Raw genomic sequence first — 13,545 nt, 5'->3', positions numbered from 1 at the left:
CCTGGAGAGTCCCCCCCTCACCCCCGTCTTTCTTCTTACCCCTCCCCCAGAGACAGTGCGCACAGCCACCCCCTTCCCCATGGTCAGTCTCTTCCTCGTGTTCACCGCCTTCGTCATCAGCAACATCGGCCACATCCGCCCGCAGAGGACCATTCTGGCCTTCGTTTCTGGCATCTTCTTCATCCTATCGGGTAAGCCCAAGGAAAAGACTTACAGGCCGCGGGACTATTTTAGGTTCCAGGAACCTGGGGTTCCTCTTCCAATAGGAAAGCCACTTCCTTGCTGTGTAATCCTGGAGTAGTTGCAGAACCTCTCTGAGCCCCACCTCCCTTCTCTGTGAAATGGAGCTAGCCGCCAAATCACAGTGAATGCCTGTTGGGAGCTAATTAGGTGCCAGGCTCTGTTCTGATACTCACAACAACCCTGTGAGGTAAATGCTATTAATAGCCCCATTTTACAGATATGGAAACAAACACGCAGAGAAATGAAGTCATTTGCTCAGGGCCATACAACCAGTGAGAGGCAGAGATGGGATTCAAACTCACGCCTCTCGCCTCCAGAGGCTGTATTTTTAACCACTCCTGATATTTTAGCAATTAGCAGATTACAGGGCTCTTTATGTTCTGTGCATCATTTTACTGGAACATTTTTCAAGCAGAAGAGTTGAAAGAACCCTGTGCCCACCGCTCACAGCCGACCGTTACCATACCACAAGATTTGCTTTACCCTGTATCTGTCCCTGTCTCTCTGCCCATCCGTCAGTCTATCTTATTATCATTTTAAAATGCACTTCCAAGGGAGCTGCAGGCATCAGTACACTTTGCCCTAAGTTCTCCACCACGCGTGTCATTCGCTAGAGTTCAGCGTTTGTTTATAGTTCTTGTTTCTTTCGAGACTCAGGGTTCTTTTGCATGAGTGCTCTCATAACCTTCTCCTACCATCTCTGCCCGGGAGTTATTATTAGCACTCTTTTGATAAAATGGGGATACCGAGGCCTGAAGTTGTGCAGGGAGTTGCCTCAGATACCAACGTAATGCTGGCTCCCCAGGGACCCGAGTGTCCCGAGCTCCAGAGTAGAGCTGTTTCTGAAGTGTTACCCTCCTCCAAATTTCAGCTCAGTCCAGTCCAATTTGGTCCACCTCAGCTCAGGTCAGCCCAGAGCGCCTCAGCTCTGACACACTTAACTCCATCAGTCTGGCCCAACTAACCGCAATCTATTCTGACTCATTTCTTCAGTTCAATTCGAATTAATTCAACATGATTTCATTAAACTCCATTCGGGCCCTTTTAATTCAGTTGATATTTTATGAACAAACCCCGCTGTTTGTCTCGTTTCCATTCTGTCCCTTTGAGCCCGCATTCAGCTGCCTCTTTTGAGTTGGTTCTGCAAATAATTGAAGATAGATCTTCAAATATCCTCTCCCCCAGTCTCCTCCCTGTTCCTCACCCAGCTTTCTCCAGGCTAAACCTCCCCCGTGTTTCCGACCTAACCTGACGAGACCTTTTCCCAGGGAAACCAGGGTGCAACCTCTGTGCAAATTTGAATCACAGCATGTAGAGCCAGACACAGAGCTAAAATAAGACACGTAGAATATCTCCATCCCAGAGTGTCAGATGGAAAAATAGTGGCCTAGAGAGACAGAAAGTGGGGCAAGGGTAAGGAGCGTGGGAACGTTTATTCAACCCACCTGAAACATTAGAAGGAAAATTCCGTTGCTCGTGGTTCACAGAAGCTGAAACGAAAGAGGTGACATAGCTGGTAAATAGCAGCGCTGGCATTAGAACCGCGGATATTCTCTTCCCAAAAGCCACGCGCACGGATCTGATTTGCATCAGGACGAGCGCGTCAGGCCCTGACTTCCCAAGGTCAAGCTGAGGATCCATGGTGCCGTCAGGGCTGGAAGTCGGGCCTCTGATGTAATAAGAGAGTAACGGGGGGGATTGAACCCCACTTCCTGAACTTCATTTCATAGACTATGACCTATGCACCCCACCCAAAGTATCCAGTTGTGTGCTTTAAAGGTTGTAGGGTGTCGTGGCTGAAGGCACGTGCTCCTGTGAACCTAGAAAGACCTGGGTGAAAATCCTACCACTTACTCAGTGTGTGAGTTACAGCCTTGCTTTCTGGAGCTGTTGAGAGGACCAGTCTTGTTCAGGGGTCGGCAAACTTTTTGCTTAGGGCAAAATAGTAAATATTTCAGGCTTTGTGAGCCATAGGGTTGGAGTGCCAGAGCAACCAGAGGGGAAGCAATGGGCCTGGCTGTGTTGCAGTCATCCTGTTTATGGACCCTGAAATTTGAATTCAGTGTAATTTTCATGGGTTATGAAATGGTATTCTTCTTTTGTTTTTCTTCCCCACAATTAAAAAAATGTAAAAACCACACTTAGCTCGCAAACCATACAAAGACAGGCAGCAGGACAAACAGTAGTTCTCTGACCCCTGGTCTAGATCACGGACGTGAAGGGCCAACCCAGTGCCTGGTCTATAGCAGTAAGTATTCAACACGTGGTAGTTTTACATAAATACATACACACATACTTTCGTAAATAGCAGTAGTAGCAACAACAACCGTTATAATGAACACTTTATTGAGTGCCATGGTTTGGGGAAGTTCTAAGTGCTTTGTGCAAATTGAGTTATTTCTTTTTCTTCCCCTCATAAGGCAGATGCTATTATTATTCCCATTTTCCACTTGAGGAAACAGAAGCACTCAGAAGTTAAGTTGCTCCATAGTGGAAGAAGGATATTAACCCAGACTTTGTCACCCTGGCACTCTGTTGCCCTACCACAGTTAAAAATCATAAAGACAAAGGAGATTAAAAGAGAGGAAAGGGGGACTTCCCTGGTGGTCGGTGGTTAAGACTCTGCACTTCCACTGCAGGGGGCACGGGTTCGATCCCTGGTCTGGGAAGCAAGATCCTGCATGCTCCGTGATGGGGCCAAAAAAGAAAAAAAGGGGGAAAGAATGGAAATAGTACCAACAATATCTTAGATCTTGGAATGGAGTGATCTAGTCCAACCACCTCATGCTCCCAATGAGGAAACTGAGACTTAGAAAGAGACGAGAGTTGCCCGAGGTCGGGTAAATGGTGAAGTTGGCATTCAATTTTGGAGAAAGTGGGGCTTCCCTGGTGGCGCAGTGGTTGAGGGTCCGCCTGCCGACGCAGGGGACACGGGTTCGTGCCCCGGTCTGGGAAGATCCCACGTGCCGCGGAGCGGCTGGGCCCGTGAGCCGTGGCCGCTGAGCCTGCGCGTCCGGAGCCTGGGCTCCGCAGCGGGAGAGGCCACAGCAGTGAGAGGCCCGCGTACCGCAAAAAAAAAAAAAAAAAATTTTGGAGAAAGTGGTGAGAGGGCTGGGGCAGGAAAGGGATAGGGTCACACCTGGACCTTAAAGATCCCTCAGGGACTTGTGTTTGGAATGCACTGGAAGGAAAGAGACTGGAAATGGGCCAACAGAGGAGGAGGCTTATGCAGTGGTCCAGGCAATAGCAGATAAGGTTTGAGCTGGGAGGGGGTGTGGAAGGTTGAAGGTGACTGGATGGCTTTGAGAGAGAAGGACAGTGACAGAAGAATCGATAGAACCAGACGACTGACTGGATATGGTTGGTGAGAGAACGGGAGGAGGCTGGAGTGATCCTGATTTTCTTTTTCCAGGTCATAAGAGGCATGCTTCCCGTGCATGGCCCACATTAACCCCTGATCCTCAGTCATGCTCTATGCATCTGCTCATTCATTCGTTCACTCATCCAACATTTACAGAGACATCTTACATGCCACGCCCTGTGCTGGGCGCTGGTGACATACTGAATCTTTTTTTTTTTTTTAATGTGGTGAAAGTCACATAATATAAAACATCCTATTTTAACCATATTTAACTAACTGTACAGTTCAGTGGCACTAAGTACATTCACACTGTTGTGCAGCTCTCACCAGCATCCGTCTCCCAAATTTTTCACCTTCCTAAACTGAAACTCTGTCCCCATTAAACAATAACTCTCCATTCCCCCTCCCCAACCCCTGCCTGGCCCCTGGCATCAACCACTGTACTTTCTGACTCTATGAATTTGACTATTCTAGGTGCCTCATACAAGTGGGATCAAACAGTATTTGTCTGCACCTAATGTGTATTGGAGGGCATGGCAGTCTACAGGCAGTCAGACACAAAACAGCTTCCAGCTACACGTGCAGCCGTGCTTGTCGCACAACACTTAAATCCCTTTAATGGATTTCCATTGCACTTAGAATCCATCCCCACTCCTCGTGCTGGCTTACAAGGTCTTCCATGATTTGGCTACTGTTCAGACCCCTGGCCTCATTACCTAACTCACTAACACTCTCTCCATTGCTTGTGACTTCAGCTGCACTGGCCTCAGTCTCTTCCTCAGAAATGATCCTCTCAACCTCACTTTTACACTCAGGAGCCCTCCATGTTTGGAAGTCCCTTCCCCCTAATTCTCAAAGACTCCAGAGTCTTTCCCTCTTCAGAGTTTCTTTCTCTGACAACGGTACCCCATGTTGCTTTGCCTCCGCTATGCTATCCATCACATTCCCTATTTTATATTTGTTTCATAGCACTTATTGCTAGTGTCGTCTTATTCATTTTCTGTCTCCTTCTACTGGAATGTAAACTCCAGAAGGCAGGAACATGCTCTTGCTTGTATCTTCAGAGCCTAGATGAGTTGCTGGCACAAAGTCCACAATGAAATATTTGTAGAAGGGATGCACGGTAAAGACAGCTCAGGGCATTCTGGGAAAAGCGAAGATGCATTAAGCTGACACGATAAGGTGGTGGGAAGGGTGGGAACGACCAGAACTTCACGAGCAGGTGACATCTAAATTGATGATGCAGAAAGGGCGACGGGAAGTTTTTCCAGTGGAGAGAGAAAAGTGCCTCGTACAGAGATGGAATTCACAGCATGTGTTAAGACCCTAGAAAGCAGCTAAGACAGAGGTAGCCAGCCGTGTAGCTCTCCGTGGTCCTGAAACCCTTTGTTCTAAAGCCAGGTTGTTCCTATTCAGCTTGGAAGGTAGGTGATTCTTGCCTACTGTGCTCTAAGTATTCTGAAGCAGATGTGGTGGAGGGGGGAGGGAGAGAGTTGGATTACAGAGCAGGGAAGGGGGAAGGGAGAGAGAAAAAGAGAGAAGGAGAAAAAAGGGAAACGAACGTTAATTTTTAGAGAACCAGAGCCACTGTAAAATGACCGGGGAGGAGAAAGAATGACAAGAATAACTAACCTTTTGACATTGTTTTTAGATAACTTTCAATTACTAACAACAACAACAAGGGTGAAAAACAACAACAAGAAGCTCTTTCTCTTTGGAAATATTTGTTTCCTTCTCATCAACCCTGCTCCTGACTGTCTGTTTGGAGAATGTTTGTTATTTACAACTGAAATGTGAAACATGGGACTTGAGGTGAGGCAGGTATGGGTTTTAGAGAGAACCAGTATCTAAAACAGGGGGATACAGACTTGTCGGCAGTGGGACAGGCATATAGGGAATAAGCCTTAGCTGGGTCAGAGGACTTGGGGATGCAAAAAGGGGTTTAGATTTTGAGAGATTCAGGAAGTAAAATAGACATTCCTTGATGATGGACCGTCCTTCTTGGATGGGGAGCTGGGAATCAAGAGCACTCCCCTGCGTTTGACTATGGTACTCTAGCCAGTGTGGTTTCTGGACTTATTTAGGTATGGTTTCTTTCTTTTTTTTTTTTTTAAAGGATCTTTAGGTATTGTTTCTTTCCTTTTTTTTTTTTTTTTTTTTTTTTTTAAGGATCTCGTTTAGAGTCACACATTGCCTTTATTTTATTTTATTTATTTTTGGCCATGCCGCATGGCTTGGGGGCTCTTAATTCCCGGACTAGGGATTGAGCCCGGGTCCCTGGCAGTGAAAGCACCTAGTCCTAACCATTGGACCGCTAGGGAATTCCCTAGGTATTCTTTTCCTATAAACCTGCTCATCTTTCAAGACCTATAGCAGATGCCTTCACCATGTAACACTCCATGGACCCCCCTCTTCTTGAACATCAAAATTATGGAATACCAGAAGTTGAAAGGGCTATGGAAGTTCAGCAAAGGCTAATTCTTAAAGGAGACAGAGGAATGGGGATTTAGAGTGGATTTAAAAGGGAAAAGCAGCTAACGAGCTAGACGTTCCAGTTGCGTGGCAAGTATATTCATCCATTCAACTAGCATTTATTATCTGCTGGATCTTGCACCAGATGCTAGGAATGCAGTAGGAAACAAGGTAGACTCGTTTCAAGCATCCTAGAGGAAGGGGAGGAGATTCATGACTAAAAAACTACAAATAGATAGAAAATATAATGTTAGGTAGTGATAAGTGCAACAAAGATAAATGAAACAGCTAAGGGGAAGGAGATTGATGGGAACGTCATTATTTAATCGTACCTCAATCACTCAAAATTTTTAATGAAAACTTTGAAATCTATCGAATAGTACAGTGAACACTGGTACTTCTTCCACCTAGATCCACATAGATACTTGCATTTTGCTAAAGTTTTGCCATATTCTGTCTCTCTCTTTGCACACAGTTTGGTTTTTGTTTGTTTGTTTCTGGCTTTACCGTCTGAAAGTAAGTTGCAGGCCTCATGATCATTCATCTCTAAACATTTTAATATGCATCTCTTAAGAGTAGTGGCATTTCTACATAACTACAACACCGTTATCAAATCTAGAAATGTTCCAATAATTCCATAATATAGTTCATTCCATTTTCAAACTGTCCCAGTTGTTCTAAGAATGCCTTTTATAGCTTTTCCCCCAGAACCAGGATTCAGTCTGTTTATGCATAGCATTTCGTTAATTCTCTTTTAGCCTAGAATAGTTCCCATACTATATTTTTTTACAACACTGACTTTTAAAATATATTTCATTATAAAAATATACAAAGGAGAGTATAATCTGCCATGTACCCCTCACTCAGTTTCAACAATTATCAACATATGGTGAATCTTTTTTTAGTCAGACTGCCATGCCTCCCTTCTGTACTTCACTACATGATTTTAAAGTTGGTCTCAAACATTAAATCGTTTTATCCACAAATATTTCGGTATATCGCTGAGAAATTAGTACTTTGTTATTTAACTAGCCACAGTGCCACTGTCATGCCCAGACAATTAAGAATAGCTGCTTAATATAAATTAATATCTACTTAGTGTTCAGCTTTCCCACTTGTCTCATAAATGCCTTTTTTTTTTTACCGTTAGTTTCTTGCAGACCAGGATCCAAATTCCACTTGTGGATTTAGTTGATAGATCTCTGAAGCCTCTTTTAATCTATAACAGTCCTTCTCCTTCTCTTTTTTTCCTTGCCATTTATTTGTTGAAGAAATCTAGTCATTTGTCTCATAGGATTCCCACACTCTAGATCTTTCTAATTGTGTTTTTATGATGTAATATGCTCATCCATCCTGTGTTTTCCTGTAAAACTGTAGATCAGATCCAGGTTTGATTTTTTGGCGGGGGGAGGTGATAAAATACTTCATGGATAGGTGGTGCTATTATGTCCTACTGTATTGCATCAGGAGACTTAATACTATCTGGTTGTGTCTCTTTTTGAGACGTTAAGATCAGTCACTTGCTTAAGTATTACAACTTGGCTCATACTATCGTCATTTTGAAATCTGCAGGACAGGGTGTCTTGTAGAACACCCCCAAATCCCACATTTATTTGTTTCCTTGTGGCATCATTTGACTTGTTCCTTTCTTTGTATTTTCTGTAGCCTGGAAGTTATGTCCAGGGTAGAGACTTGATTAGATTCTGGTTAAATATGTTTGGCAAGATTTAGAGGTGGTGCCATGTTCTTTATAGCCCATCACTTCAGGTAGCAAATAATGTCAAGTTGTTCCTACCTGGAGTGGAACAAAGTTTGACCCCTTGGTAAAGGGGGTGATCATTAGAGCTCTCCATTGAAAAGGTACATTTTTCTCTTTACAATGAATAAGTCATTTGCAGGGTAACATTTTGGCACCTTGGGGGAAAAATCCTGTTTGGGGATGTCCATTTTATTCAGAATGTGTTGCTTTGGAAAAATTTTAAACATACAGAAAAGTTGCAAGAATTATACAAGGAACTCTCATATATTCTTCACTGGGACCAATTTATAACATTTTCCACATTTGTATTTCTGTTTCTTTGTATCTTATGGGTATATATCTATATATGTATATATTATATAATTCATATTATATAATTCATATTATATTATATTATATTATATTATATTATATATAACCACCTGAACATAACTTGCAAACACTTCACTCTTAAATACGTCAGCAGTTATGTCCTAAGCACAAGTGCATTTTCTTTCCTAACCACAGTACAATCATCAAATTCAGGAAGTTTAACACTTATACAGTATTACAGCTGATACGCAGTTCATATTCAAATCTCACCAATTGTCTCCACACTGCCTTTTATAGTCAGTTTTTCCCCTGATTCGGGATCCAGTTCTGTATTTCCTTGCTGTGTCTCTTTCGCCTCCTTTCATCTTTTATATAGTTCCTGTACCTTTAAAAAAAAATCTTTCATGTTGATGTTTTTTTGAAGAATGCAGCCAGTGTTTTGTAGAACACCCCACAGTTTCCACAGGAGCGGATCCATGTTACAAATTACCAGCAGGGACACTACATAAACGAAGTAGTGTCACGATCACATCAGGAGGTCGGGGTGTCCGTTTGCCCCATTATTGGTGATGTTAGCTTTGGTTTCTTGGTTCAGATGGTATCTGTCAGGTTCCTTTATGATAAAGGAAGTTTTCAAAAATCTCTTGTAATTAATAGATATTCCATGGGGAGATTCTGTCATACAGTGATTTAATGTCCACTGTCGACGATGCTTGCCTAAATCCTAATATTACTACAAGGGTCGCCAAATGGTGTTTTCTTAACTCTGTTGTTCTGTCTACATGGATGTCACCGAAAAGAAGAATTTTATTATTTTTTTTTGGCCACGTGGCTTGTGGGATTCTAGCTCCCAGACCAGGGATTGAACCTGGCCCCTCAGCAGCGAAAATGTGGAGTCTTAACCACCGGACCGCCAAGGAATTCCCAAATTTTCTCTTTTCTTTTATTATTTATTTCCTTAAAGAATATATCAGTATGGATTCACATTTTTTAAAAATTCAGTGTATTGTATGCCATTACTTTTAGGGGCTTCCCTGGTGGCGCAGTGGTGGAGAGTCCGCCTGCCGATGCAGGGGACACGGGTTCGTGCCCCGGTCCGGGAGGATCCCACGTGCCGCGGAGCGGCTGGGCCCGTGAGCCGTGGCCGCTGCGCCTGCGCGTCCGGAGCCTGTGCTCCGCAACGGGAGAGGCCGCGACAGAGAGAGGCCCGCGTACCGCAAAAAAAATAAATAAATAAAGAGGTGATAAGGAATAAGAGATCTAAATGAAGTGACAGATACCAGGGGTTAGGATGCCGTGCTTCCACTGCAGGGGGTGCAAGTTCTATCCCTAGTCGGGGAACTAAGATCCCACCTGCCACGCGGCCATAATAATAATAATAATAAATGAAGTGACAGAGAGAGACATGTGGAAATCTGGGGGAAGAGCATTCCAGTTCAAGGGAACAGGGAGAGCAAAGGCCCTGAGGCAGAAATGAGCTTGTGTTCAAGCAAGCGTGGGATCTAAGTAGCAGGTGCAAGGAGAAATGGATAAAGAGGAGTTTAGCAGGTGACTTTGTAGGCATTGCACTCCAGAGGTCAGGAACATGTTTCTGTAAAATGCCAGATAACAAATATTTTCAGCTTTACTGGCCATACGGTCTCTGCCGCAACTACTCAGTTTTGCCGGTACAGCCATAGGCTCAATGTAAACAAATGGGCGTGTCTGTGTCCCGCAAAAGTTTATTTATGGACCCTGAAATTATAAATGCATATGCTTTTTAAACTGAGATATTATAATTCACATAACATAAAGTTCATATAGTCAGCAGTTTTAGTATATTCACAAGGTTGTGCAACCGTCTCCATTACCTAATTTTACCACATTTTCATCACCCCAAAAGGAAACCTCACTCCCTTTAACAGCTAGTCATAATCTCCCCCCCACCCCACCCCCTGGCAACCACTAATCCACTTTCTATCTCTATGGATTTGCCTATTTTGGACATTTCATATAGATGGAACCATACAGTATGTGGTCTTATGCATCTAGCTTCTTTCACGTAGCACATTTTCTAGGTTCATCCATGTGGTAGTATAAATGCGTACTTCATTCCTTTCTTTGGCTGAATAATATTCCTTTATATGGCTGTACCACATTTTGTTTATCCATTCAGCTGATAGCCATTTGGGTTGTTTCCACTTTTTGGCTATTATGAATAATGCTGCTGCAAATATTTGTGCACAAGTTTTTGCGTGAGCATATGTTTCCAGTTCTCTTGGGTAAATACCTAGGAGTGGAATCGCTGGGTCATATGGTAATTCTATCTTTAACACTTTGAGGAACTGCCAAATGAAATTCATATACTTTTTACGTGCCACAAAATATTCTTCTTTTGATATTTTCAACCATTTAATTATATAAAAGCCATTCTTAGCTAGTAGGCCGTACAAAAACAGGAGGTGGGCTGGATTTAGCCCCGGGCAGGCATTGTTTTGCTAACCTCTCTTGCAGGCAGTGAAGGGAATTTAGATTTATTCTGGGCGCGATGGGCACACAAATGTTTATTTGTAGGATTCTAGGGGAAGATGCTGATGAGGATTACTTGGATTAATTTGGGGGGAGGGATTTTATAGCCTCTTTAAGCCACCCCTGTGTACGGCTATCGCCATGCATGGCTACCGTTGAAAAGAAAGTTCATCTTGAAGAAGTGATCGTTGCCTCTTAAAATTTTTCAAATCAGACCTCTCCTCTCCACCCTCTCCATGTGCCTCTATTTCCTCAGCTGCAAATGGAGATAAAAATGGTACCAATGTGAAAGTGTTGTGAGGTTTGAATGAGTTAATGCATATATAACACTGAGAATGGTGCGTAGCTTGGAGCAAGACCTGTATAAGCAGTTGCTATTATTATTGTTGTTATTGATGTTGTTGTTGTTGCTATTATGATCTATACAGCTTCAGCTCAGCTTCATCCTCCTCCCCTTGGAATATCACAACATCCAGTTTCTCCCTTCCAATCTCTTCCCAGAACCACTCAGCCCCCAAAGGATCTCCTAACACTTCGATCTGGCCTTGTCCTTCCTCCGCTTCAGACCATCCCTGGCTCCCTAGTGCCCTTGGCACTGATGCCAAGCTCCTCAGCCTGGCATTCGAGCCTCATCATGGCAACGCCCCTGCCCCCTTCTCTGACCTCGTTTCTTGTGGCTGTGGTCCATGTTTTAGCTACACGGATGGGTCAGTTCGTTGTTCGTTGTTCCTCCAACTCTTCACCCACGCTGTTCCCTCTTGCCCTGCCTGCAGTGGTATAATGGTAAACCCTAGTTCCTCCCTGGGCCTCATCCTTTAGGACTTGGACAAAGTCATGCTTCCAGGAAGCTTTCCTTGACTCCCTCCACTCTTGCCCCAGGTGGGTTTGGTGCCTCTTCTGGACCCACAGAGCTCTGTGCGACTGTTTTCTTTGCAGTACGTGTCACCACGGATGTGACTGTGATCAGTGTTCATGTTGGCCTGCCCCAATTGCATTGTGAGCTCCTGGATGGCAGATTAGGGATGGGGGGGTGGGAGGGAGAAGGAGGCTGTTGATTTCTCTCTGGGCTCCCTGCACCCAGCCGAGGCCCAGCACACAAGGAACTTCAAAGGATGGAAGTCAGTCCAGGGTAGAGCAGGGAGGAGAGGGGAGAGGATGGCAGTGAGATGCAGGGGGCCTGGGGCTGGGGAAAGGGGTCCACTGCTAATGGACCAAGGGCACCCCTCTGCTCCCCCAGGCCTCTCCTTGGTGGTGGGCTTGGTTCTTTACATTTCCAGCATCAACGACGAGGTCATGAACAGGCCCAGCAGCTCTGAGCAGTATTTCCACTATCGCTACGGGTGGTCTTTTGCCTTCGCAGCTTCCTCCTTCCTACTCAAAGAGGTGATGTCTGTGGGGCCCAGACTCTAGAGTTTTGAATGGGGGAAGGGGTTGGGGGGGAGGGCATGATTCCTGGGTCCAGGAGGAAGAGGAGGCTGTGGGTGTAGGCTCTGAATTAAAAGGAGGCGGCGGCTGAGGTCCTAACCCCTGGGTCCTGGAGGAGGAGGGTCTGGGAGCTCCAACTCCTGGGATCCTGGGAGGAGGTGACTGGGGCTCTAATTCCTGGGTTCTGGGAAAGGAGGAAGCTGGAGGCCTGGAATCTTGGGTCCTGGGAGAGGAGGGACTGGGGGTCTTGAGTCTTGGGGTCAGAGGGAGCCCGGGGCCAGCCTCTTTGACTCTGACCCTGCCTTGCCACAGGGAGCTGGCGTGATGTCCGTGTACCTGTTCACCAAGCGCTACGCGGAGGAGGAGATGTACCGTCCGCACCCGGCCTTCTACCGCCCGCGTCTCAGCGACTGCTCCGACTACTCGGGCCAGTTTCTGCAGCCCGAGGCGTGGCGCCGCGGCCGCAGCCCCTCCGACATCTCTAGCGACGTATCCATCCAGATGACGCAGAACTACCCTCCAGCCATCAAGTACCCGGACCACCTGCACATCTCCACCTCGCCCTGCTGAGGCCCCGCCCCCGGAGAGCCCCTCCTCCTCCTCTTCCTCCTACTCCTCACGGGTCTCCCCACAACGCAGCTCCCCCTCAAGTCCTCGGGACTCCTCGTCCCACCCGGAGGACGCTGCGCACGCGTTAGCCCCGCCCTCTTCCCAGTGGCCCCGCCCCGCCACTATAACCCCGCCCTCTTTCCTGACCGCTCCACTTCATTGGTCCCTTCCACTTCCAGATGACGCCTCCTTCTACACGGCCCGCCCCTTTTCCGTAGGCCACTCCCCTCCCTGCCTAGTACCGCCTCCCAGGTTCCTCTGCTCCTCGGGCAGAGCGGCCGAGCGCGCCCACCTCCGCGAACCATCCCCCAGCCTTCCGCCTTGCTGCAGGGGCTCTGGGCAGGAGAGTAGGTTCCAGCTGCCGCCAGAAATGCCAAGCATCCTCTTCTGCTCTCTGCCCCGACTTCTCTCTTTCCCGGCCCAATCTCACCTCCGGACTTTCGTGGTCCTCGGGTGTAGTGCGGCCGGGGTGGGGCTGGAGGCCGCAGGTATGGTGTCCCCTCCCCCACTTCCCCACCCACGGGAGACCCCATTCATTCTCACCTGCTGGACGCTTCTCGGCCTTCTGAAGGTTACCTGCCTTTTCGAGGGCTCTCTCTAACGGCTTTTCTTGCTCTCTCAGCTGACCTTGGCTTCTTTTCCTTCCTCTGTCACCCGGCCTCCTCTTCACCCGCTCATCCAAAGCCCGTCGGTGCATCCAGCCCCACATACCACGCGACAAGAATGGAGACCCTAGGGTGGAGGGAATTCCTCCACGCCATTTCCACGCCTGTGCCCGCCTCTTCCCCCTCGAGGCCCCGTCGGGGGAGGGAGAGGCAGTAGCGGGGGTCGACACCCCCCAAACCTCGAAGTCTTC

General features: G+C 46.5%; 1 protein-coding gene across 1 annotated transcript in view; it reads left to right on the top strand.

The window, feature by feature from the left end:
- CACNG7 (calcium voltage-gated channel auxiliary subunit gamma 7) overlaps positions 1–12,981 on the top strand; it is a 14,359-nt gene extending 1,378 nt beyond the window's left edge. The window contains exons 3-5 of the mRNA XM_007113076.3: positions 51–191; positions 11,893–12,038; positions 12,393–12,981. Of these exons, the coding sequence (XP_007113138.1) occupies positions 51–191; positions 11,893–12,038; positions 12,393–12,650 (545 nt within the window). The 3' untranslated portion in view covers positions 12,651–12,981. The remainder of the gene's footprint in view (positions 1–50; positions 192–11,892; positions 12,039–12,392) is intronic.
- The last annotated feature ends 564 nt before the right edge of the window (positions 12,982–13,545 follow it).

The sequence above is a fragment of the Physeter macrocephalus genome, chromosome 17 (assembly GCF_002837175.3).
Source record: "Physeter macrocephalus isolate SW-GA chromosome 17, ASM283717v5, whole genome shotgun sequence".
Classification (NCBI taxonomy): domain Eukaryota; kingdom Metazoa; phylum Chordata; class Mammalia; order Artiodactyla; family Physeteridae; genus Physeter; species Physeter macrocephalus.
The sequence above is the reverse complement of the archived record's forward strand: the minus strand, read 5'-3'. Positions and strand labels throughout refer to the sequence as shown.